The sequence below is a fragment of the Mustela nigripes genome, chromosome 7 (assembly GCF_022355385.1).
Source record: "Mustela nigripes isolate SB6536 chromosome 7, MUSNIG.SB6536, whole genome shotgun sequence".
Classification (NCBI taxonomy): domain Eukaryota; kingdom Metazoa; phylum Chordata; class Mammalia; order Carnivora; family Mustelidae; genus Mustela; species Mustela nigripes.
Genome location: NC_081563.1, coordinates 115,069,067 through 115,092,069, shown reverse-complemented (window position 1 = coordinate 115,092,069; position 23,003 = coordinate 115,069,067). Strand labels below are relative to the sequence as shown.

At 59.2% G+C, this 23,003-nt stretch overlaps 1 protein-coding gene across 1 annotated transcript in view; it reads left to right on the top strand.

Annotated features, from left to right (window-relative positions):
- Nucleotides 1-2,845: 2,845 nt before the first annotated feature.
- The window catches only part of NOL4L (nucleolar protein 4 like), a 130,606-nt gene continuing 110,448 nt past the window's right edge, over nucleotides 2,846-23,003 (top strand). The window contains exon 1 of the mRNA XM_059406775.1: nucleotides 2,846-3,192. Within this exon, the coding sequence (XP_059262758.1) occupies nucleotides 2,872-3,192 (321 nt within the window). The 5' untranslated portion in view covers nucleotides 2,846-2,871. The remainder of the gene's footprint in view (nucleotides 3,193-23,003) is intronic.

The window sequence follows — 23,003 nt, the reverse complement described above, 5'->3', positions numbered from 1 at the left end:
TCTTCCCTGAGCCCCCTAAGAAAAGCAGTCACTTGTGTTCATTTGCTCTCGCAGCTCTATTTCCAACAAGGCCCTTTGCCTAAGATGTAATTATTATTTCTTTAATGATTTCATTTTCTATTTTTTAATGATTTTATTTTAAAGATTTTATTCATTTATTTATTTGACAGAGAGAGACACACAGAAAGAGAAGGAACAGAAACAGGGGGAATGGGAGATTCCCAGTGGATTCCCGCTGAGCCAGGAGCCCCTTGAGGGGCTCCATCCCAGGATCCTGGGATTATGACCTGAGCTAAAGGCAGACACTTAACAACTGAGCCACCCTGACGCCCCTGATGGGTTTATTCTGATGGGGAGCAGCCAACTGAGACCGGTGGTCGTGAAGAATACCCATGGCAAATAGTGGTCAGGATTCCAGCCCAAATCTGTTTGACTACCGGAAGTCCATGTTCTTTTCACTGGGCTAACACCTTCTGCCACACTAGAACTCAGCCCAAGATGGGTAACCAGGTTTCTAGATTCTGAAAGGCAGGCAAAGACCCAGATCACCTGGATGGGTGGCCTGGCTTAGTGTTTACTGACATGGGTCTCGGAACTGAAGAGAGAGACCCAGGCTCAAGTAGGTACCACAGTACATTTGCTGAGAATGACCATTAGCGTTCCTGGGCCAGGGCACTCTTCTTCTCAGGAAGGAAGTCAGTGGGCTTAAGTGTCAAGGGGTATATTGGCAAAGTCAAGGCACAGGCTTCTGAATCATGCAGGAGCCCCTGCACCTCTGGGGCTGGGTGACCTTTAGGCAGTGCCTTCCCTTCTATGAGCCCCAGTGGTCATCTCTAAAAAATGGGCATGCCAGCCTGGAACCAAAAAGAGCTCTTGGGAAGATGAAGAGGAAAAACGACTATGGAGTTGTTGGTGTATATAAAGTAACATGGAAATGTAAATTATCTAAAAATAAATCTTCTATGTGAAATGCAGAGCAAGGTTGGGACTTGAAAGACCTCTTTGGTTCTTTTAGCATTTATTGGCACCTACTATGTGCTTGGTGCTGTGCTAGGGCCTGGGCACGTAGGGATGAGTCAGACATGGGCCCTGAACATCTGGAACTGTCTGTCTACTGGGAGAAGTGAGGCAGGCACTCCAGTGCAGGGATTCCTCCCAGGGCGACGGCAAAGGAGAGACTTCCTGTGTGATGTGGTAGCAGGAGACAGGCAGCCCTGGGCTGAAACCCTCCCCTCCTCCCTGCATGACCTTGAGCAGGTCAGGCTACCTCTTCAGGCCCCAGGCCTTCATCTGCAAAATGGGCCAATACCCTCTGCCTCTGAGATGCCAGGACATGGCGTACTGTAGGTCTGGAGTGGGGCATCTTGGCACGGGGTAGCCACTGGTTCCTAGACAGGAAATGGCCCTGCCCTGGTCAAAATCTGGGACTGGGCTTTGAGTGGGGACTTGCCCGCAGGAGTGGCCTGGGAACATAGGGGTGGGCCTCAGGGAAGACTAAGGAGAGAAGCCGAGTAATTCCTCAGGCCCAGTTAGGAAAGGAGGGCAGAAATTCTAGGGAATCGGCCTGTGCCTTTATTTATGTTCCTGATTGCATTCAGGGGGAGGGGGCCAGCTCTACCCAAGGTCAGCCCTGCCCAGAGAGGAAGGGGGTAGGGGGTCACCTCAGTTTACTCAGCAAGAGATTCTGGGTCTCAGTGCACCCATGAAGGCAGGGTGTCTTGGGATGAACTTGTGGGTGTGTTGAATGTGGCCTGAAGCCTTGGTGGGGTTGGCCTGAATAAGGCTAAAGGCCAATGTTGACAACTTCCCTGGGGCCTGGGGCTGTCCCAGAGCAGTGGGGCTGGCAGAAGTAAGGCCGTCCAAACTCCGGGGAATTCGGGGTGAGGGGAGAGGGAAGGAAGTTTGGGCCCCCAAAGGGCGGCAGTTTGGGGTTTCCCAGGGGAACACTGCTCTTCTGGCGCTGGGCTCCCACCCGAGAAAGGAGGCCAGTTGCGGGAAGGAGGGAAGAACGCCTGCCTTGTACCGCCCGCGCGGGGCTAAAATCGGGCGGGGCCGCCCGGGGAGGCCGGAACGCCTGTGGCCGGGCGGGGTCTGCGCCCTACTCCCTGCGAGACCGCGGGGTCGGGGCGCAGCACGGCCTGCGAGGCTCGGGGCCAGGCCCGGCCAGAGGGAACTCAGTCCCTGGGCTGGGCACTGCGCGCCTGCGGCTCCTGCCCTCTTGGAGGCTGCGGGCGCGGCGGCCCCTGCGCCCCCGGGGGCCGGCCCGGGGCGGGGTCTGGGTCCCGCGGGCGGGCGCGGGAGCGGGGAGGGGGGGGACGGCGGCGAAGGCTGCGACGCTCTAACAGGTGGGATCCCGCGGCGTGGTGGAGGCGGGCGCGGGAGGAGGAGGAGGAGGAGGAAGAGCAGCGGCAGCGGGAGCCTGAGCAGGAGCAGGATGAGCCGCGCGAGCTGACAGCCGCCGCCGCCGCCGCCCGCGCCCAGGCTCGGTCTCGCTCTCCGCGCCCGGAGCCGCTCCCCGCCTCCCGCCTCCCCCGGCCGCCCGCGGGGCGGCCCGCCCCCTCTGCACCTCCGGGCCCGGAGCTGCCTCCATCGCTCCCGCATCCCGGCCGGGGGGGGAGGAGGAGGCGGAGCAGGAGGCGAGCCGGAGCCGCCGCCGCCAACGCCGCCGCTGCCGCCGCCCGAGCAGGACAGAGCGCGCCGCAGCCCCGCGCGTCCGGCCGCCGCCCGTGCCCATCAAGCAGCCGCGCCGGAGCCACACCGCGGGACAGCTCGGGCCGCGGCGCGCCCCGGCCCGGCCCAGCCCAGCCCAGTCCCGGCACCGGGCGGCCCGGCGGCCGGCCCGCCCCCGAGGGCGCCGGGCGCGGCGGGAGGATGCCGAAGCCGACGCTGCTGCTGCGCGGGGGCTGGGAGCGCGAGCGCAGCCCCGGGGACTCGGAGCTGGGCCGCCAGTTCCGGGACTGGTGCCTGCGCACCTACGGCGACTCGGCCAAAACCAAGACGGTGACACGCAGCAAATACCAGCGGATCGCCGAGGTCCTGCAGGGCGGCGGCGGGACCGGCGCGGGCAGCGGCCCGGCGGCCGGCGAGAAAGGCAAGTTCCAGTTCTGGGTGCGCTCCAAGGGCTTCCGCCTGGGCAGCGGCCGGGAACCCAAGATGGGCCAAGTGGTGTATGTGCCGGTCAAGACGGGCTCGGTGAGTGCGCGCGCGGCGGCCGCGGGCCGGTCCCGCCGCGGGGCTCGGGGCGGGCGGGGGCGGGGTGTGGGGGTGTGGGGGTGTGGATGTATGTCCGAACGTGTGTCCCTGAGGTTGTCCGTGGGTCTGGCCCGCCCGGGGCGCACGCGTCCCTGCTCACCCGCCCGCCCCGGCCCGCCCAGACAGCGCTCCGGGTTCGGGGCGTCCCTGCCCCCCTCTGCGCCGCTGCCCGGGCCGTGGCCGTGCCGGGCGGGCTGTCCCGGGTAGCTCACCCCAGCATGTTCCGTCCTCCCGTCCCCTCCCCCAGCCAGCAGGCGGCTGCTCCGAAGCCTGAGCCTCCCCCCCGCCCGCCCCGGGGCTGCCTGTCCCGGGCGCCTCGCGCTCCCGCCCCCGGGCCGGCTGGGCGGTGTGTGTGTGTGTATGTGTGTGTGTGTGTCTGTGTGTGTCCGTGTGTGTGTGTGTCCGTGTGTGCGTGTGTGTGTGGAGGGTGGTGCCGCGGGAGGGGGGGCAGGGGCCGCTACGGGACGGGGAGTCCACTCGGCTCCCCAGCGCCAGGGGAGGGGGCCCGCCCCGGCACTGTCTCCCCGACCCCACCCGGGGCTGGCCCGGGGAGGGGCGGCCCGAGCCGCAGCCTGGCGCAGGAGCAGCCTCGCGCGGGTGGGTGGGGCGCCCCCTCCGCCCCCCGGGCCCCTAGCTACCCCCTCCCCGGGACGGGGGCGGCCTGACCTATCCATCCCCTCCCCTCCCCCGTCCCCGGGGCCGGCCCGGTCCGGGCGGGGTGGCGTGGGGGAGGGGGCGGGGAACCGCAGCCGCCGCGAGGGAGGAGGCGGGCGGCCGGGCGGGGGCGTCCCCTCCGGCCCGGGGCGCCCTGGAGAGGGCGTGCGGCGCGGGCCCCGCGGCTCCCCCGCCGGGACCTCATTGTTCTGCAGCGGGTGGGGGCTGGGGGGGGCGGCTGCTCCCCGGGCGCTGCTGAGCTTTGAACTTTCCGTCGCAGAGACCCTCCATTAGTGCGTTCAGCCCCCGGCCCGGCCCGGCCCGGCCGGCCTCCTTCCCTGCCCCCCTCGCTCCCTCCCCGGCCTCGCCCGGCCCGAGCGAGCGAGCCGGGCCGCCCCGCGCCGGCCTCCCTCCCTCCCTCGCTCCCCCGCTCCCCCCTCCGTGCTCCTCCCCCGTCCGGCCCGCCCGCCCCGCGCTCAGCCCCGTCCCCGGCCGGAGCGGGCTCTTCACACACAATTGATTCGGTCGTTACGAAAAGTGCACTTGTCCCCTCCCCCTCCCCCTCCGGCGGCCGCCCGGGCCCGGGCCCGCGGGGTGAGGGGGCCGCGAGGGAGGGAGGCGGGAGCCAGGGAGCGGATCCGGAGGCGCCTCCCCCCCGCGCCTAGGGGACGGGGCTGCAGGCCGCGGGGAGTGGGGAGCCGTGAGCGCGGAGGGCGGGCGGCCCATCTGCGAGGAGCGCTGATAACCGCGCCGCGGCCGCTGCGGCCGCCAGCAGCCCATCTGCGCCGCTGCCGCCTCCGGCCGGACCCGAAGCATGGGGCCGGGCCAAGGGGTGCGCCGGGGCTGGATTCCCGGAGGGTGAGGCTGGAGCAGTGGCCCACCCCGCGCGAGTCAGGGACCCCCCTCCCCAGCCCCAATCAGTACTCTCCCCCCAACCCCGGGAGTGTGGGTCATTGTCCCCTCCCCTGATTGAGTCAGGGACCCCTCCCCCAGCCCAAATCAGTGCCCGCTTGCCCATACGGGGTGTAAGGGCCATTGCCTCTTCCCAGCTTAGGTCAGTCTTCCCCACCCTGCCAGTTCCATACCCCCTTGGGTTCCCCCCATCTTGGGCTAGTGTCCCCAGTCTAAGTGTTGGTTTTGTTTTGGGGTTTTTTTTTGAGGTCAGTGACCCACCAGGTGGTTGACTGGGTCTGTGCCCCCTCCCCTGGGTCAGTGCCCCCTCCCCTGGGTCAGTGCCCTCAGCCATCCAAGCCAGCTAGCACCTCCTACCCCAGCCTGCTTATCCCTCCCCAGGGAGCTGAGAGTCTTGGTTCACCTTCCCCATAGCAGGAAGCAGGATCCCCCACTGTACCCTGTACTGAAGTTGAGAGGCAGGTGACCCTCAGTTTTGGCAGCTGGTTCACGGGTTCTGTGTGGGTCCATCTGTCCCCTAGGGAGTAGGCATCATGGGCTGTCCCTTTACCCTCTTAGCAACGCTGCTGTCAAGGCAGAGCAAGCATGAGCATTCACACACACACACACACACACGCACACCCATCCAGGCCACATGCAGAAATTGGGTGCTAGGCCTGGGCTCCAGCTCCTCCCAGCCTAACCAGTCCCTTCAGATTCTTCCTGAGGCTCCTCCTGACCTGCCTCACCTGTCCCTGACATCAGGGCCCCCACCAGCCTCCACCCTGGCTCCCAGACCAATAATAAGCTTTCCCCAAGGGACCACCTGCCTGGGAGGCAGAGAAAGGGGACCCAGGTCTCCCTGCCCAGGCTGCCAGGAGGACGACAAACACAACAGAGCAGATGTGCCCTCCTTCAACAGCCTGTTCCTCCGGCTCCCCATGCCTTCCTGCCTGGCCTGCTGGTCCCCAGAGAGCCCGTTAGTTACCTGCCACTCGCCCGCCCAGCTGACTGGAGCCAGCCGCAGGAGCTGCCCCGAGTCCTGCCACCCCCATCTCCAAGCACCTTCCTGGGGCTCAGTAATTATTTTTATATTTCCATTTTTCTTTCCACTGATCTAAGAGGAACAAATCCTGCTGGGAATTCTGGGCCAGTCATGGCCTCTTCCTGGGAGGGGCTGAATGGGACCGTCTTTGAAAGGTGCAAAGGACATCCCCCTGTTTGTGTGTGTGCGTGCGTGTGTGTGCGCGCGCACACACGCACACACACACACACACAAAGTTGCCATTGCCTCTGGTGGCAGTTGGGAGACATCCTGTAGTTTTGTCCTGGGTGGGTTTTCGTGAAGGTCATCAGGCTGTAAATCTTTGTCCCAGACACTTGCTCGGCCAACATAGGCCTTGTGTTGGGTGTGGGGCACTGGGGCTGGTGGGACCCTGCCTGCTCCCAGGCACCCAGCTGGTGGGGGAGGCGTGCCTAGGTAAGGATGTGATAAAGCCCTCGGAGCCCCCAAGGGAGGGCGAGCAGCAAAAAAAAAAAAAAGATTTCAGGGAAGAGGGGCTGTGGGTGTTGGGTCATATCCAGCGGCTGAACCAGGGTCCCCACTCGGTTTGCCGTCCCAAGGGTGGCCATGGTGTGTCATCTCTCTTCCATGTTGTTCTCTGGCTGCCCCCTCCCCGGGCCCCCTTGCCTCCTCCCACAGCCATATGCGGTGCTGTGGTTGGGCCCTTCCCTAGTCCCGGCCGCCGGCCGCGGGTCGATGATCTGACACCACTTGTCCCGTCCCATCTGGCCCTGTGCTTTTCTGGGTGTGTGTGACAAAGGCTTAATCTGTCCGGACGGGCCCAGGGCGGAGAGGAGGGCGCGGGGAATTACACTCTGCCGGGGCCTCCTGCAGCTGGGGCCCGGGCGGGGGCGGGGCGGGGGTCGAGCCGAGCCTGGGCGTGGGGGAGAGGCAAGTTGGTCTCCAGTCTGCAGGTTGTCACAGGAAATAGAAGTGGAGGCGGAGGGCTGAGGGCTGAGGGGAGGAGGGCGGAGTCCTTCACCCGCGGCATGGGGTGCTCATGGGGATAAGATCTTTTTATGACAAGAGCCAGCCGGGGCCTCCTGACTGGGCAAAGCCTGGTTAGGATTTATTATTTCTTGTGTTTGGCCTGCTCTGGCCTCTGGGCGATGCCACGCAGGGGAAGCAAACGGCTTGGAGGCGAGACCCTCGGATTCCGCTCCAGTGTCGGCCACAAAGTGAACCAACCTCTTTCCTTTTCCTCTGGTCTCTTCGAGTGGGGCTGTCCCCTCCGGGGCCTGCAAGGGCCACAGGTTATGGCTGGGGCGGGGCCCCGGGCCATCTGTCAAGTCCCAGGACCTCCTTGGAGATAGATGTTCTCCGCTCAAATCGACCATCTTCCGGGTGGGAAGACCGAGGCCTCGAGAGAGGTGCTTTCCGTTGGCAGGAAGCCAGGACTGGAATACGGATTTCTGTGCTCCACTGTGGGCGTCGTGGGTGCATCACAGGCTGTGAATCCCCCCATTACAGCCCCATTCCCTAAGGGGAAACGCCAGCTTGCCAAACCCCACTGTCAACATTAGGCTTTTGCGAGCCGGACCCCAGGTGTTCCTCTGGCCAAATTGACTAATGGTGGTCTTTTCCCAGTTTGCAGACAACGTTCATTTAGCGGAGAGCATTTTCTCAGTCTTCGCTCTTTCTCCCCAGAGCTTTTGTGTAAAACCTTTGGCACCTGCGGCCACTGGTCTGGGCGGGAAACGGCCTCTGACTTAGCCCGGTGTAATGTATGCTGTGACCTTCGCTTGAGTTCCTCAATGTTTCCTGCTTTTCTCCAAGTTATCACCACAGTGACAGCTTCTGAGTCACCTACCGTGTGCCTGTCCCGGTACCGAGGGGCTGACACACATCGTCAGATTCTTGCCATCCCCTAGAGGTCAATGCTGCTATTTGCGCTCCCCTCCAGATGAGTAAACTGAGGCTTAGCAAGGTGCGGTACTAGGCCTCACTGCTGACAGGGGCAGTCTGTGAGCTTGGCTACTGCTTGAACACGTCTCCGTTCTGACCCCATTTGAGAGGTATCGTGGCCCGATCCCTTGGAAAGCTTAGGTCCTTCGTGACAAGCTTTCAGTCTATTACACCTTAGTCTGAATTAGTTTACAAGAATCCCTCAGCTCAGGATGTCTGGGATCACAGACCGGTGCTGGAGGCAGGACTGGCTCCGCATGAGGCATCTGGGGACTTAACTGGGGCTTGCGAGGACGGGTAAGGGGTGAGAAGAAGGGAGAGCTCCATTGTCCCTGGGGGACTTTTGAGGGGAAGCCTGACAGTGACATCTGGCAGGAGCCCCATTTGGATTTCTCCTGAGTGGCAGAAGTGGGCTATTTTGTCAATTAAGCCTCAGTGATTTGGGTGAATGCGGTCTTGGGCACTCTAGGGGCTGTGTTTCAGAGCCTGGGTGATGCTGGAGGATTAGGCTCTGTCTTCCCGGGGCCTCCCCTCCAGATCCTAGGTCACTCTCCGCTGGGCGTGGGGACAGCATATCTTCTTCCTTGGGTAAAACTTGGCACAGCCCCCAAGACTGCCTTCTTGTCCTGGGGTGTCTGAAAGATAGGAGGCCCATCCAGGACCCTAAAAATGCTGTGGGGAAGACTAAGGGGGGTAGTGGGCAATTTGTGGCTGCCCACCAGGGACAAAGGTCCAGAGCCTGACCCAGCCTCAGGCAAGCTTGGGCTTCTCTAGCCTTAGAGATTGTGGGGTTGATGGAGTATCGTGCAAGAGCGTGTGTGCCCATGGGCTAGAGCATGTGTGTGCACGAGGAGGCTGTGTGTGTGTGTGTGTGTGTGTGTGTGCACACGCATGCAGCAGTGTGACTGTGTGGGTGTGAGTGTGCATGTCTTGTCCATGTGCGGGCTGGGGATGCTCGTGTGCCTGGGGCGGTGCATGTGTGCACGCGCATGTGTACAGGTGAAAGGGAGACTACAGGCCGGTGGACGTGTGTGACTGCGGGCGTCTGTGCTGGCAGATGTGCAAGCACCTGGGGCGTGGGCATTGGTAAGACCACGAGCGTGAGTGTGTGCAGGCACACATGTTCCAGATCCTCTTGAAGAAATCCCAGCAGTCTGGCAGTGCAGGGCTGGCAGGGGTGTCCTTCGTCATCACAGAGGCGGCCCAAGCTGCCACCCCAGCCCGAGCTGCCCCCCCAGAGCCTCTATCGCCGCGGGAAGGACGTGGCAGGGAGGGAGTGGGTGTGAGAAGCAATGCTGTGTCTATCCCTGTCCCCATCCCATGACAATGTCCGAGGCACCTCCTTGTTTCCAGCCTTCCTCCTCTTCCTCCTCCTCTGCTCCCTGCCCTCTGAGGCACCTTACCGAGCCCCTGAAGCCAAGCACCATGGCGGCGGGGGGGGGGGCGTGGGGGGCGTGCCCTTCTGGAAGACAGGGCTCTGAACTTGAAGTGAGGGGGTCCTGACCGACAGAGCCCAACTCCACCACTTCCTTGCCATGTGACCTCTGGCAAGTATCCTGCCTGACCTTTCAGGGTCTTACTTTCCTCATCTGGAAAATGGGCTTGAAGCCCCATCACCAGGACGCTTGGCAAGCTGGAAGAGCTCCACTGTCACTTCCTGAATGTTTCCTGCTTTTCTCCAAGTATCACCACAGTGACCGCTTCTGAGTCACCTACCGTGTGCCTGTGCCTGTAAAAAGGTCTTATCCCCATGAAGTGGGGTTCTGTCTCCTGACTTGTATCAAAGCCAGGTCTGGACCCTGGGCCCCTAAACAGGACAGGGAGCAGAAGAGAGCTGAGCAAGGGCCTGTCACAGTGGACAACTCGTCAGAACGAGGACTCCTGAGTCCACTCCCTGCCCCTGGCCGGCCCTGACACACGGTGGGGGTGGGGAAGGGCTTGGGGTCTCTAGCTGCGGGGCCCTGGGCTCAAATACCAGCTCTGCCCTTTCACCCAGTTTGACCTTAGTTGGCTCATCTGTAAAATGTAGCTGATCATTCTGTCTCCCTCATAGCATTGGTGTGAAGATTAAGACATTAAGCAATGTAGAGCCTGAAGAACGTGTAAGTCCTAGGAAATGTTAGCTGCTCTGTGTTCTCACTGAGCCTCAGTCTCCTGATCCAGAGAATGGGGGTGATGATGAGAGCCATGGTGGGTATTAAATGGGCCCATGGAAAGAAAGCAGGCAGCCAAGTCCCTGTCACATAGCTAGTGGACAGGAACTACTGGTTCCCTAGAGATTGTGTCGGAGTCATTTGTGTGTCCCCGGTGCCATTAGGGGCTGGGTGGTGTTGCACTGAATTGCACAGAACACCACAAGGGGCTCAGTGAGGGCATAGGTGTGGCACAAGCCTCCAGAGCTGGGGACTTAGAAGCTCAGGGGGTCTCTGTCCTGCTCTGAGCCTTAGTTTCCCTGCTTATTTCACAGGACTGCCCTCTGGGTCCCTCCTGCCTCTGAATCCCTTCCTGGTGCTGTGTCAGGTCCTGGAAGTCCGGGAGGGGTGCTAGAGGGTCGAAGCTAGGGACTCTGCCAAGGCCTATAGGAGTCCAGCAGGTAGGAAGGTAATAGGATGGGCATCCTGGAGGCCTTCTCCCTTCTAACCTCTCATCCCCATCCCCACCCCTGCTCCGGTCTCTGGCCAGGAACTCGAGTTCTGGGCTCCAGGACCTTGGAATACAGTTAGGCCACTGTAATGACAGCCTTCCCTGGTCAGGGGCCTGAGCCCGTCTACCGTGTTTTCTAGCCCCTGCCACGCACCAGACTTTATTTCATTTAATCGCCCTGGATTCTGTGTGGTAGATGAGGACTTGGCATCAGGGAGACCAGGGAACCCGCCCGAGTCCCACAGTGAGGAAGTGGCCAGGCTTGGGTTCCGTGGCTGGCTGACCCTCTCAGCCGCAGGGCGTGGAGTTGGGACTCATGGGTGCCTTAGCTCTCTGCACCTCCCCACCCCAGGCCTAGGGGGTCCCCTCATCTGGGACACCCCACAAAAGCTTCTCAGAGCTCAAGGCAGCCCTTTACCTGCCTAAGACCCAGCCTGGTGGGAGACAGATGCCCCAACGCCCCCCCCCCCGCCCCGTCTTTCCCCCTCACTTCACCTGCAGCTCCAGACCCCAACCTGACCTGGGCAGGCTGCAGGGGTGCGGAGACAGAGCAGCTGGGAGGTGGGGCCTATTCTCTCCCACAAAGTCATCCACTACCTCAGGTCCTCTAGGTCAGCCAGGAAGGGGGTAAACTAAGGCTGAGAATGGCGGAGACTCGCTCAAGGTCCCAGAGAACACCAGAGCTGGGTGCAAACAGGCAAGGTGACTTGCCCTTCATTTGCTCTCCCCCATCCCCGTCCCGGCAGCCCCGTCCTGTCCCTGCTCAGCCACACCTGGGAGTCATGTTAATGGTTCTCTTATAGCTCCTCGTCCCCAACCAACTGTGTGCAGATACTGTTGTTTTGACCTTGAAAATACATCTCAGATTTCACCTTCTCACCACCTCCACCCTCTCCAGCCACCCCACTGTGCCCACTCTGGCTCCCCTGTAATCCCTTCCAACCCACACTCCAGAGAAAACTGCAGAAGACAAACCAGATTCTCCCCTGCCTCTGCTCAGAACCCTCCAAGACTCCTGTCTCACTCAAGGCAAGAGCTGGTCTTTTTTGAAGCTTCCACAGTCAGGTACGATCTGCCCCAGCTGCCTGTTGCTTCACCCACTCCACTCTCCCCTTGCCCACTTGGTCTCAGCCACACTGACCTCTTTGCTATTCTAAAAACTACCAAACACAACTCTGCCCCAGGGCCCTTGCACTGGCTGTTTCCCCAGGCTGTTTCCCTAGATCTCTACATGGCTGGTTCTTCTCCTCTTTTGGGTCTTTGCTCAAGACCCGTCTCAGAGAAGTCACCGTCTCAGAGAAGTCCTCCTGGATCACCCAGTCAGGACCATTTTAAGTCCCTTGGACTCTTCTCACCACCCCCCTCCTATTTAATTTTTTTCTCTAGCTCTTACTAACCCCTGACATTATGGATGGGTTTTAGTTTATAAGTTTGGTACCTGTCTCCCCATGTGATGGTGGTCTCTGCCAAGGCAAACCAGTTTGTTTTGTTCATTGCTGTGTCCACAGGACAGAGACTAGCTGCTGCCCTGAAGGGACTCCCCACTGTGGGGGGCAGCAGATGCCTCAGAGCTAGTCTGAGAACTGCCCATCCACTTCTGTACTCGGAGGGCCTCAGGAGTCCCAGGGTCTGGGACTGAACCATTCCTCCTCCCCAACTGTGTCCAGGGAGTTCTCAGGAAGACGACATTTGAGCTGGACCTTGAGAGCCCAGCCAAATTTTTCAGCAAGAGCAAAGCATGGGGAATCTCATTCCAGGGGGTGGGAATGTGAGCAGGAGCTCGGAGGTGGGACAGGTTTTCACAGGTTAGCGCAGACTCTGTGTGATGGTGACTGGGGCCACTTTCCCGAGGAAGGATGTTCTGCAGAACATTTCAGATGGGGTGGGGATGGGTAAATCAGCTTGAAAACCACTGTGCAGTCCTGAGAGGATGAGCTGGTGAAATCGCTTGGGGCCAGATGGAATAGAAGGATCTGGAAAGCCAGGCAGAGGAACTAGTGTGTCCTTATCTCCTTGTGTCATCATAAGGGAAAGCAAGGAGTCCACAGGAGGGTTTTTAGTGGAGGGAGAGAAGGTCAGATTTGGGTTCTAGAATGAACCCTAGACTACTGGGTAAGAGAAAGACGTAGTCCATAAAGGTGAGACAGAAGGTAAAGGAATTGCGAGGTGCAGAGAGAGAAGGCTAGCCTGGGAGGAAGAAGATGGGCTGCTTCTCTCATAGGACAAGGGACTGGGCGTAGGTGACGGGAGGAGTGGGGAAAATGGTGTTCGAGGGTCAGGGTTGGCCCAGTTTTCTTGGGTGGAAGGAGGGGAGGTTAGGACAGGAACGTGGACAGCTGTACAGATCTGGGGGACAGGGGCAGGGGCCTGTGGGCGGAGTCTAAGAGCTGGCCTTAAGGCTGGTAGCATGTGGCAGTAGGGGCCTGTGGTGACTCTGGGCTCCGTGGGGCCAGCTTGGGAGTCACTGTGCCTACGGGGCCCCCTCCCGAGCCTGGAACCTTCCGCGCCCCGTCTGGGACCCGACTGCAGGCTCCTGGGAGGCCTATGCTTGGGTGGATGACTCATCGTTTTCTCGGCATCCCGGCATCCCTGGGCTGAGGAAATGTTCAAGGAGACATGGGGCCCTTCCTTTGGCAGGCCCGGCCCTGACTGGATGCCGGCGGGTGGAGAAAAGGGCACTCAGGCCTGATCTCCGAGCGGCCTGAGGGCGTGTCTCCACGAGCCCCTGGCTTCTACGATCCTGTGCAGCCCTCAGCCACCCTGGGAGGAGGCTGTTATGACCCCATTCTACAGGTTAGCAAACCAAGGTACAGCCTACGTAAGCGCCTAGCTAAGTCAGCACTTCGTGGCACAGTTTCTTCATCTGAAAAATGGGTCTGCTGATTATTCCTCCCCAGTGGGTTTGATGGGAAAACCAAGAGAGAGCATCCTGTGAAATGCTTCAATAGTGGCTTGTCACTTTTGGTAGAGCAAAACTAGGGAAGACAGGAGAGTAACATGGCCAACCACAGGCCTGCATTTGGACCCCAGTTCTGCCACCAGCTTCTGGTTCTGGGCAAATGGCTTGCCTGCTCTGATCCCTGAACCCCTTGTGTGTCAGTAGTGGTAACCCACACCCTTGTGGGGTAGCTGGGAAGATGCCCTGAAATCAAGCCTGACAGGCAGACCTCAGAGTAGAGGCTGCTGACCCCTCTCTCTACTGCAAAGATTCCCCAAACCAGATAGCCATCATCCTCCCAAGGCTAAGAAGCACTTTGTGGGGTGACAGAAAAGCCTGGGCCAAGGGGGAAAGAAAGGGGGTCCAGCTCAGAGAGTTCCTCCTGGGAAGTCCCATGGGGGATGGGGCTTCTCTGGGAGATTTGGAGCTGGGACAGAAGCTGGCTGGGGACAAAGGGGTTTATGTTGAATGGGGGATGTCAGAGGAGGAATGGGGAGTGTGGAGGCAGAGGCTGAGTCCAGGCTCTGCCATTTATTGCTGTGCAGTCTTGGGCAAGTCAGTTCCCCTCTCTGAGCCTCAGCTGTCTCATCCATAAAATGGGGGCAATGCCAGCTGTGGCTTCATAGACATCTGACTTCTAAACTACATGGTATGGTATGGTGGCAGCCATAGCAGGGTGTGGGCTTTGCGAAGCCTTCCTTGAAAGGGGGCTATAATGACGATTCTGGTTGGTTTTGAACCAGTAACCCTCGAGTCTGTGATGAGGCCGTGTGGAGCAGTGCCACCGGGCTGGGCTCCGGAGCACAGACCAGCCCCAGGTTCGAGCGGAGCGCTGTGACTCGCTAGCCCGATGACCTTAAAACAAGTTGCTTGCCCTTTTGGAGCCTCAGTTTCCTCCTCTGTAAAATGGGGCCAGTGGTATCACGCATCTCACAGGGCTGCTGTGGGAAGGTGAAGAGAGGTTCCACATCAGGGTTTGGCCCAGAAACCGGGAGCTTTTGTCTCTTGTGCCCCTAGCATGGCAGATGGCAGTTGGGCCTCAGATCTGGGGCCTGGGAAGGGGCCGGGGGATGCGGAGAGGGTCAGGAGCACCAGTGGCCAGAGCTGGAACGGAGTGAGGGCAGCAGGAGCATGTGCAGGGAAACTGGAAGGGGAGACTTCCAACAGGAGGGGTGGTCAGCTGGCTTGCCCCCGGGGATGGGTAGACCCCCAGCCCCAGGTCTGGATGAGAGAAGACCCTGATAGAAGCTGGAGCAGAGGGAAGGCACCGCGAGCTGAAGCAGGTGGGAAGTAGGGGATAGAAATCCCACTGCTCCAGTCAGAAGTTGGCGCTCAGGGAGGGGGGCAGTGGGCTGCCCAGGGCCAGGCTGCCCATTTTGGGGCTAAGAGTGGGCATGCTTCCTGGGCCAGAGAGCCCTGCATTTAAATTCTGCCTGACCATCCAGCTGTGGGATCTCGGATACCTCTCCACCTCCTCTCTGAGCCTCCACTTCCACATCTGTAAAATGGGGAGAGTCCTCTCCGCACCCTTTTAGGGTTGTGGGATAATAGGGTTGTGGGATAAACCTTTTAGGGTTGAAGTCCATAAAGTGAGCAGCGACTGCCTGCTACTGAGCAAAACCAGTGACAGTCATTACCCAGCCGGTATTTGGGGATTACTTATGAAAACCTGGACACCGCCAAGCACTCTATGTCCGTGACTCCGTGCGATGGTCCGAACTCAGCTATCTTTGCAATCCTCGTCTTGCTAACAAGGATGTCGAGGCTTGGAGAGGTTGGTTAACATGCCCGAGGCCACACAGCTGATACGAGGCAGAGCAGGCACTTGGGCCTGTGCAGTGGGAAGTGTCATGTCCTTGGCTCCCTCTAGCCCCCATCCTCCCGACAGCAGGTGTCAGATCCCGGGGTCCCCTGTGGTACCACACACCCTTGGCCCATACGTTCTTCTTCCCAGCATGGAGAGACGGGCACGAGTCTCTCCCGCAGAGCGTGCGGACCCTGGGACGCACTACTAAGGTGCAGACGGGATCTACGGGGAGGGTTGGTTGACCCTCGGGGTCACCAAGGGATTCTTTGGTTCAGGGAGGGCCACGTGGTGGTGTGGGGCCTCACAGCCAGCGAGGACAGCCAGCATACTGCACTCCAGCTGAGGCAGGGGGAGCCCCACGCTCACCGGCACGAGGCAGGGCAGAGCTCATCGCCAAGGTCACAGCCAGCTGCTGGCCGCCAGCAGCCCCAGGAGGAAGCAGGTGGCCGGTGCCTAATCCGGGTGGCACTGAGGGGCGTCAAGGCAAGGAGAGGGTACCATGAGGACTGGGGAAGACCTGACCGGCCAGGGGGGGCGCAGCTCTTATAAGGAAATGAGCCAAGAAGTGGGAGAGGAGGGGCTGGGAGCTCCCTGGAAGGGGGCAAGGGTGGACAAAGGAGCCCAAGAGAAGTTTTGTTTTTCAAGGTAATGCATACAAGACTTCAAGCAACAGCAACAAAACAGCAGCCAGCAAGGGGGTGAACAGTGACCAGCCCACGCTGTCCCCCTCCACCTAGGGGAGGTCCAATCCCTTAGGTGTCAGGCCAGATATCCTTGACTCTGAGCTGGGCTGCCTGGCTTTGAATCCTGAATGCCCTGTGTACTTGCAGACTTGGACAGCTTACTCCACATCTCCGTGTCTGAGTTTCTGCATCTAAACCGGGGGTGGTATTAGGGCCTGTTTCTCTGGACTGTGGCCTCGCTCCCAGCAGAAGCGAGCTCGGGGCCGAGTGCTCCACAGGCAGGGATGGTTGCTGTGATGGTCGCTGCCATGGCTGCTGCTTTGCTGGGCTTTCTGCTGGGTGTGCGTGCCCATGCACCCCCGTACACCCAGCGGGATGTTTAAGTCCCCTGCGGGGCCTGAAGCTTGGTTTTCTGAGCTTCTGTCGGTTGAGGCAAGAGGCAGAGGTGAGAGTTCAGCCCAGTGGCCCTGGATCTTCTGGTTTCTGACGTTGACTGGCCCTCAAGGGTTAACCACTGCCTTGTCCAGGGCTGGAGGTACGGGGACTCGATCCCCCACTGCGGTGCTGGGGACGTAAAGTGGCCACGGGGACAGGAGGGGTGAGGCGAGCTGTGGAGACAGCCCTTGTCCAGGCTGTGAGGTTGGGGGGGGGGGCTCGAAGCCCTCCTCTGCTACTTCTGAACCTTCTCAGCCTTGCCGTTACTGAAAAAGTTCCCGGCTCCTAGCCTTGGTTTCCTTATCAGGATGGTGGCCCAGGCGGTGGTGAGGGGCCAAGATGACACCGCAAGAGTGACAGAGCATTGGGGTTGTTTGTGGGGGACCCCACGTGCAGGTCCCTGCCCTCAGGGGATCTTACAGCTAAGAGACTGCTGCCATTGATAAGATCCCAGCTTAGGAGGCACACAGCCATGGGTTCAAATCCTAGCTCTGTTGCTTAGTAGCTCTGGGCCTCAGTTTCCTCTTCTATAAAATGGGCATAGTAGAACCTGCTGTGGGGGCTTGTAGGATGCAGCTTAAGAGGCTGAGCTGGGGGCCTGGCTCAGGGTGAAGCCGTGATCCGCAGCAGCTGCGATTATTTTAAGGCCCCCCAGACTAATCTGAGGACGCTCCGCAAACCTCGCAGGGCTACGGGCCATCCATTCATTCACGGACTTATTCAGCCAACACGTTGGTACCTGCTTTGTATCAAGTCCTGTGCAGGCACACCACTGGGATTTACTAAGCACCTACTATGTGCTGGGAGGGGTGAACAGGATGGATTTGATCTTCGCCCTCCCAGAGCTGGGAACCTCAGGTAGCCGCATGGCCCTGGGGGATGCTGGGGACAGCCTCGGGCCCAACGTGCCATCCAGCTGGTCGGCTCTGGCAGCCAGGCCCCTGTCCCTGTTGTGCCAGGCTTATTGAAATTAACAGGGTTGCTTCTGCCTGGTGTGCCCAAGCTGGCCCTGCGGACCCCCATGGGTGGCTCCCCTGGGTCCCCCTTTCCCCAGGGAAGTCAGCTCTGAGGGGTGTGGGGAGCGCTGGGCCTTTTCTACCCGCCACCCCAGTTTTCGTCACCTCCTCCCCCAGGGAAAGCTCATTGTCCTTCCTCCTACTTTCTCCTTCACACAGTAGCCAAACTGCTGTATTAAAAAGGCAAACCTGACCGTGTTCTCTCTCTGCCCTAAACCTCCTTGTGGGTCCCCATCAGCCTCTGAGCGAAAAGCACCAAGGCCCACAAGGCCCCGCTCTGGCCCCCCATCTCCAACTTCTGGACTCCGGCTCACTACCTTCAGCCTCACTGTCCTCCAGGCTGCTCCCCCAACCCTCACTGGGCCCTGCTACAATGTCACCTCCTCAGGGAGGCCCTTCCTGACTACCTTTTCTTTCTTTCTTTTTCTTTTTTAAGGATTTTATTTATTTATTTGAGAGAGACAACAGAGGGAATGTAATGGGGAAAAGCACACTCTCCGCTGAGCAGAAAGATCACTGGGGCCCGATCCCAGGACCCCAAGATCATGACTCGAGCCGAAGGCAGTTGTTTAACCAACTGAGCCACAAAGGCACCCCTTTCTTTCTTTCTCTCTTTTTCTTTTTCTTTTTTTTTTTTTAAGATTTTACTTATTTATTTATTTGTTTGAGAGAGAGAGAACGAGAGAACGAGCAGGGATGAGGGGCAGAGGGACAGAGAGAAGCAGATTCCCTGCTGAGCAGGGAGTCCCACGCACGGCTCCATCCCAGGACCCCAAGATCATGGCCTGAGCTGAAGGCAGACGCTTAACCAACTGAGCCACCCAGGTGCCCCCTGACTGCCTTTTCAAAGTGGTCTTTGACCCCGTGTTCTCAGCCCTTTCCCCTAACTTTGGAGCCTTTTAATTAATTTATTTATTCACTCATTTGTTTTTTAAGCTTTTATTTATTTATTTGACGGAGAGAGCACAAGCAGGGGGAGTGGCAGAGAAAGGCAAACACCCCAAGAGTAGGGAGCCCGATACGGGACTCCATCCTGGGACCCCGGGATCATGACCTGAGCCAAAGGACCTGAGCTTCGTGGACTGAGCCACCCAGGCGCCCCTGGAGGCTGGTTTTTTTTTTTTTTTTTTTTTAAAGAATTATTTATTTATTTATTTATTAGAAAGAGAGCACGAGGGAGGAGGGGCAGCAGGGGAGCTAGTCCAGCAGACTCCCTGCTAAGCGTGGAGCCCAGTGCAGATGGATCTCACCACCCTGAGATCAGGACCTGAGCTGAAATCAGGAGTCAGCGCTCAACTGACTGAGCCACCTAAAGCCTTTGTTACCGTCTTACCCATGCTGTATCTGTGTGCATGTTTCTCTTGGTCTCCACAAGGACGGGGATGGTGGCTGTCTTGCTCACTGCTGTGTTTTTAGCACCTAGTGCCCCATCAGCACTCCGTAAATGTTCTTTAAACAAGCGTCTCAAACATTTTAATTCTCCTTCTTGTGCCTCCGTTTCCTCCTCTGCAGAATGGGAGGACAGGGCTGTTGGGGGGCTGATCTGAGGGCCAGCTTAATGGTCAGGGTCCCATCCAGGACTGCCCCAGAGCCAGAGGAGGCTGACAGGGTCGGCAGGTGGTCACATTTGGGCTCGCTCCAGGCTATGCTGAGAAGCCCAGGTGAGGCAGAGACACAGCTGTGGGAAGAGGGGAAGAGATGCTGGTCTGTACAGAGGTCTGGGGCTAGGAGATGTAGCTCGGTGACCAGTCCCTTAATGGGGCCCCGGAAAACCAGATGTCAGGCGGCGGGAGCTATTTAGTATGGCAGAGCAGGGGACCACGGGGAGGGAGGCGTTTAGGGAGCTGAAACTGGTCTGGTGTGTGCCAAGTGGAGACTGGGGGCTCAGGCCCAGGGGTGGACAGTAGCCCACATGGGAGCAGAAGCTACAGAAAGAAGGCAGGGGCCCCGGAGAGGGGCTGAAGAACTGGGTCTGTCTCCTCCTTGCGTCAGCTGCTTCGTTCTCTGTAAAAGCCAGTTCACCGTCCATGCACTCGTTCGCTCACGTATTCATTCACCAACCTGGGGAGAGCCTTCTGGGGTACAGCGGCAAGCCCCCACAGACCTGGCTTCTGTCCTGCCGGAGCTCTGGCTGCATCCTGGGGCCTGGATGCTGTAGGACCGAGGGTCGGTGGCAGCACTGGTCATGCTGGGGACGGTGAGGTTGTGGTGACAGTGGGGAGAATTGTGATGAGGATGAGAAGGGGACCGTGTGCTTGCAGGTGTGTTGGCGCGTCTGTATCGAGTGTCCCCAGGCGCCGGCCTGTTCCCAGGGCTTCCTGTGTGTTCGCACGCTGGGCTCCTGAAACAGCCCCATGAGGCACAGGGCTTATGCAACTCGCCTGGGGCCCACTGAGAACCAAGGGCGACGACACCCAGATGCAAGACCAGGCAGGCTGGCTGACCAGCAGGTGCCCCCAGATGTGGCCACCTGCCACTTCCAGCAGGCAGCTCCCTCCCTTAGCCACAGCCAGCTTCCTGGACCTGGACCCAGCACCCAGCACCTAGCTCCTAGCACCGGGTCGAGTCCAGGTGAAGGTGCTTGAGCCTGACTTTCCTGAGTGGGGCTTAAGATCTGGCTTGGCTCCAGCAAGTTTAAGCAAACAGTGCCCTCGTTCCTCTGCCCCTAGCACCTCACCTGGGATAAGGGAGAACTGTCCCCCAGAGAGGCCACCGGAGAGGCAAGGAACCGGACCTTCACTGTAGAAGTTGAAGTTCCCAGGTGGAGACTCCATTCCACAAATCAGGAGACAAGAAGGAAACGAAGGTTCTATTCTGGGTTCTGCACCTGGGACCTGAGATGGGGAGGGGCAGGGAGGGAGCCTGGGGCTCCTGGATGGGCACACTGTACATACCCGCCTTGCTGCTTCTGCTACATAAGCCCCAGGGGAGGGGCTTTTCTTCTGCCACTCCGGGCTGACTCCCATGCCTCTGTACCCCAGTGTGAGCAAATCTGAGCCAATCCCATGTCAAAAGTGAGGAGACAGAAGATGAGCACTGGGAGAAGGTGGCCTGGGCACAAGTACCACTTCTGTGCGCCCTGTGTGGCCTGGGCCCAGTGCTGTCCCTCTCTGAGCCTCAGTGTTACTCTGTTGTCCAAGTATCTCTGGAGCGGCCGCTCTGCCAGGTGCTGTGCTGTGCTCTGGAGACACAGATGGAAATCTCTGCTCTCAGAGAGCCTACATTGGGGTGGGGGCTGACACTACATAATAAACGAGGAGAGTGCCCCAGCTTGTCAGATGCTGCTAAGTGCTGTAGAGAAAAATCAAGCAGAGTTAGGGGAATCAGAGGTGCTGGGGAGGGAGGTATTGGAATTTTAATCAGGGTGTCAGAAAGGGCCTCACTGAGTAGGTGACATTTTAAGCAAAGCCTTGAAGGAGGTATGGGAACAAGTTATGCAGGTATCTGGGGGGAAAGCATTCCAGGTAGAGGAAACTCTAAGTGCAAAGGCCCTGAGGCAGGAGTATGCCCAATGGGTTTAAGGAACAGCAAGGAAACCAGTGTCCACAGCTTCCCCCACACCTTGTATTTGGGAACCAAAAGACCACAGTTTATTTCTCGGGACCTTAGGACCCAGAACAAAATTACTCTGAGCCCTCACAGCCAATCCCAGTGAGAGTTAGTGATGCCTGAAGGGGTCCTGATACCTATTTGTTCAACCTGGAGGGTGGATTTTAAGGCCCATGGGGCTTGGAACAGAGTACACCATGGTCTTCACTCCTTACTCCATGTGGCTGACTCTCAGGTGGTCCTGGGTTCAAATCCTGGCCCCAGCACTTTCTAGCTACAGGATCTTAGGCAAGTGTCCTCATCTACAGAATGGAGACGTAATGCTTGTCTGATAGGGGTGATGGAGTGGGATTCAGGTAACATGCCAGAAAGCATTGTTTAAGTGCCCAGCTCTGTGCCTGCCTGTAGGAGGAGCTCAGTAAGTGTTTAAAACCAGCACTTAACATTTATATGACTTTGAACTATTTTCACAGTTGTTGGAATCTGCCACATCATTTGAATCTTCTAAGAACTCCACGAGGGGGGGCAGAAATAATAGCCCCAACTTACAAAGGGGTAAACTGAGGCCTGAAGAGAGTGAGTGACTTGAGAGAGTGAGTGAGTGCTGCGGGGCCACTAGAAGGCTAAGATGTGGGCCTCCTAGCTTGGGGTACCCTGGGGATCTGGGGGAATGGAGATTGTCCAGAACCTGCTGCCCCCACCCTCCATGAGCGCGCACAGACACGTGAATGCATATCACTGACACCGTGAAATAGTAGTAACTTTGAGATTTGTGGTCCCAGAGCAGGTTTTGTAAGGCCTGGCTTGGTGGGTCAGGAGGTCTGTTGTAAGGATGTTGAAAGGCCCAAAGCGTGGGGAAGCTCAGGCCGCAGGCAGGCGGAGTCTGGGGTCCTCAAGAAGAGGAAGAGGTCTGAGCTCATGTGATTGTCCACTAGGCCTGTTTGTCCATCCGGTGTCTGGCCTTGCTGGGCAGGGAGGACTGGGTCCCCAGACTGGTCTCCCCGGAGCCCGCCCTGGCGCCTTACCCATCCTGATCAGCCCCTGACCCTCAGGACAGCTCTGGTTGGGGTTGGGGAGCATCATGAATGAGGAAGTTGAGCCGAGGAGAGTGCATGCCCTGCTGGCACGGGAGGGCCAGGGTTGGGACCAGGTCTGCCTGTCCTAGCTCCAGCCCCAGCGGTCCTCCTAGGGAGCGGGTCACAGCCCAGCAGGGGCACTGGCAGGCAGGCTCTGCGCAGGGGCCCCCTTCTTTCCCCCGCCCACCTTTCTGGCCACAGGCTGGCGGCCTAGCCCTTGACAGCAGACCCAACCCATCAGGCTCTGGTCCTCAGTTGTTGTGGCCTCCTCCCTTGTCACCTGGGGTCCAGGACGTGGGTTCGAGTCCCACCCTGCCCCGGCCCCTGGCATACCGCATGACCCTGGGAAGGCGCTGTCAGGGAGCCCAGCTATGGTGAGCACCTCTAAGGCCCCAGTGCGTTTCCTTAGTGCCCACACAACTCAGGGGTTTCTAGGCCCATTTTCTAGACAAAGAAACTGAGGCCTGTCCTGAGGTGATATCCTGAAGCTCATAGGCCGTGAAGGCAGAGCTGAGACTCCAAAGCCCGTACTCTTGATGTAACATAGCCTCTAGCCCTCGGGTTTTTCAGCAAAATGTGAGATGGGGACCGGAAAGTCTCAGCCTGGAGCGCAGAGCAGTGCGGGTCCTGGCTGCCTCGAGCTCCCAGCGAGGTGACTGGAGGCAGTCCCCTCTGCGCCCAGGGCATTGGTTTTCTCGCCTGGAAATGGGGCTGAGCGCAGTATCCCCCTCAAGCTGTTGGAAGGCTTGGTGGGCAGCAGGACAGGGTGCCCAGAGAGTGACGGAACCCCTACAGGGGTCACTCGTTCTGAAATCACTGAGCTAGAAAAGAGGCCGGGGGTGGGGGGGGAGGCATGTACATGCTCTCTTCTGCTCTTCCCGGGGCTTGGCCCCGTGACCCGGACTGGCCGGGGGCTGTCTGGATGTGTTCTGTGGACAGACGCATCCAGAGAGCCTGTCATGGTGGGTGGTGAGTGGTGGTCGGTGGGTAGCCCCAGGTCATGAATGTGAGACCAGCTCAGGCTGTGCGGGGGGCAGCCACGGGTGCCTTTGTCCCCTTTGTCTCCTCTCGTGCAAATTAGCAATTACCTT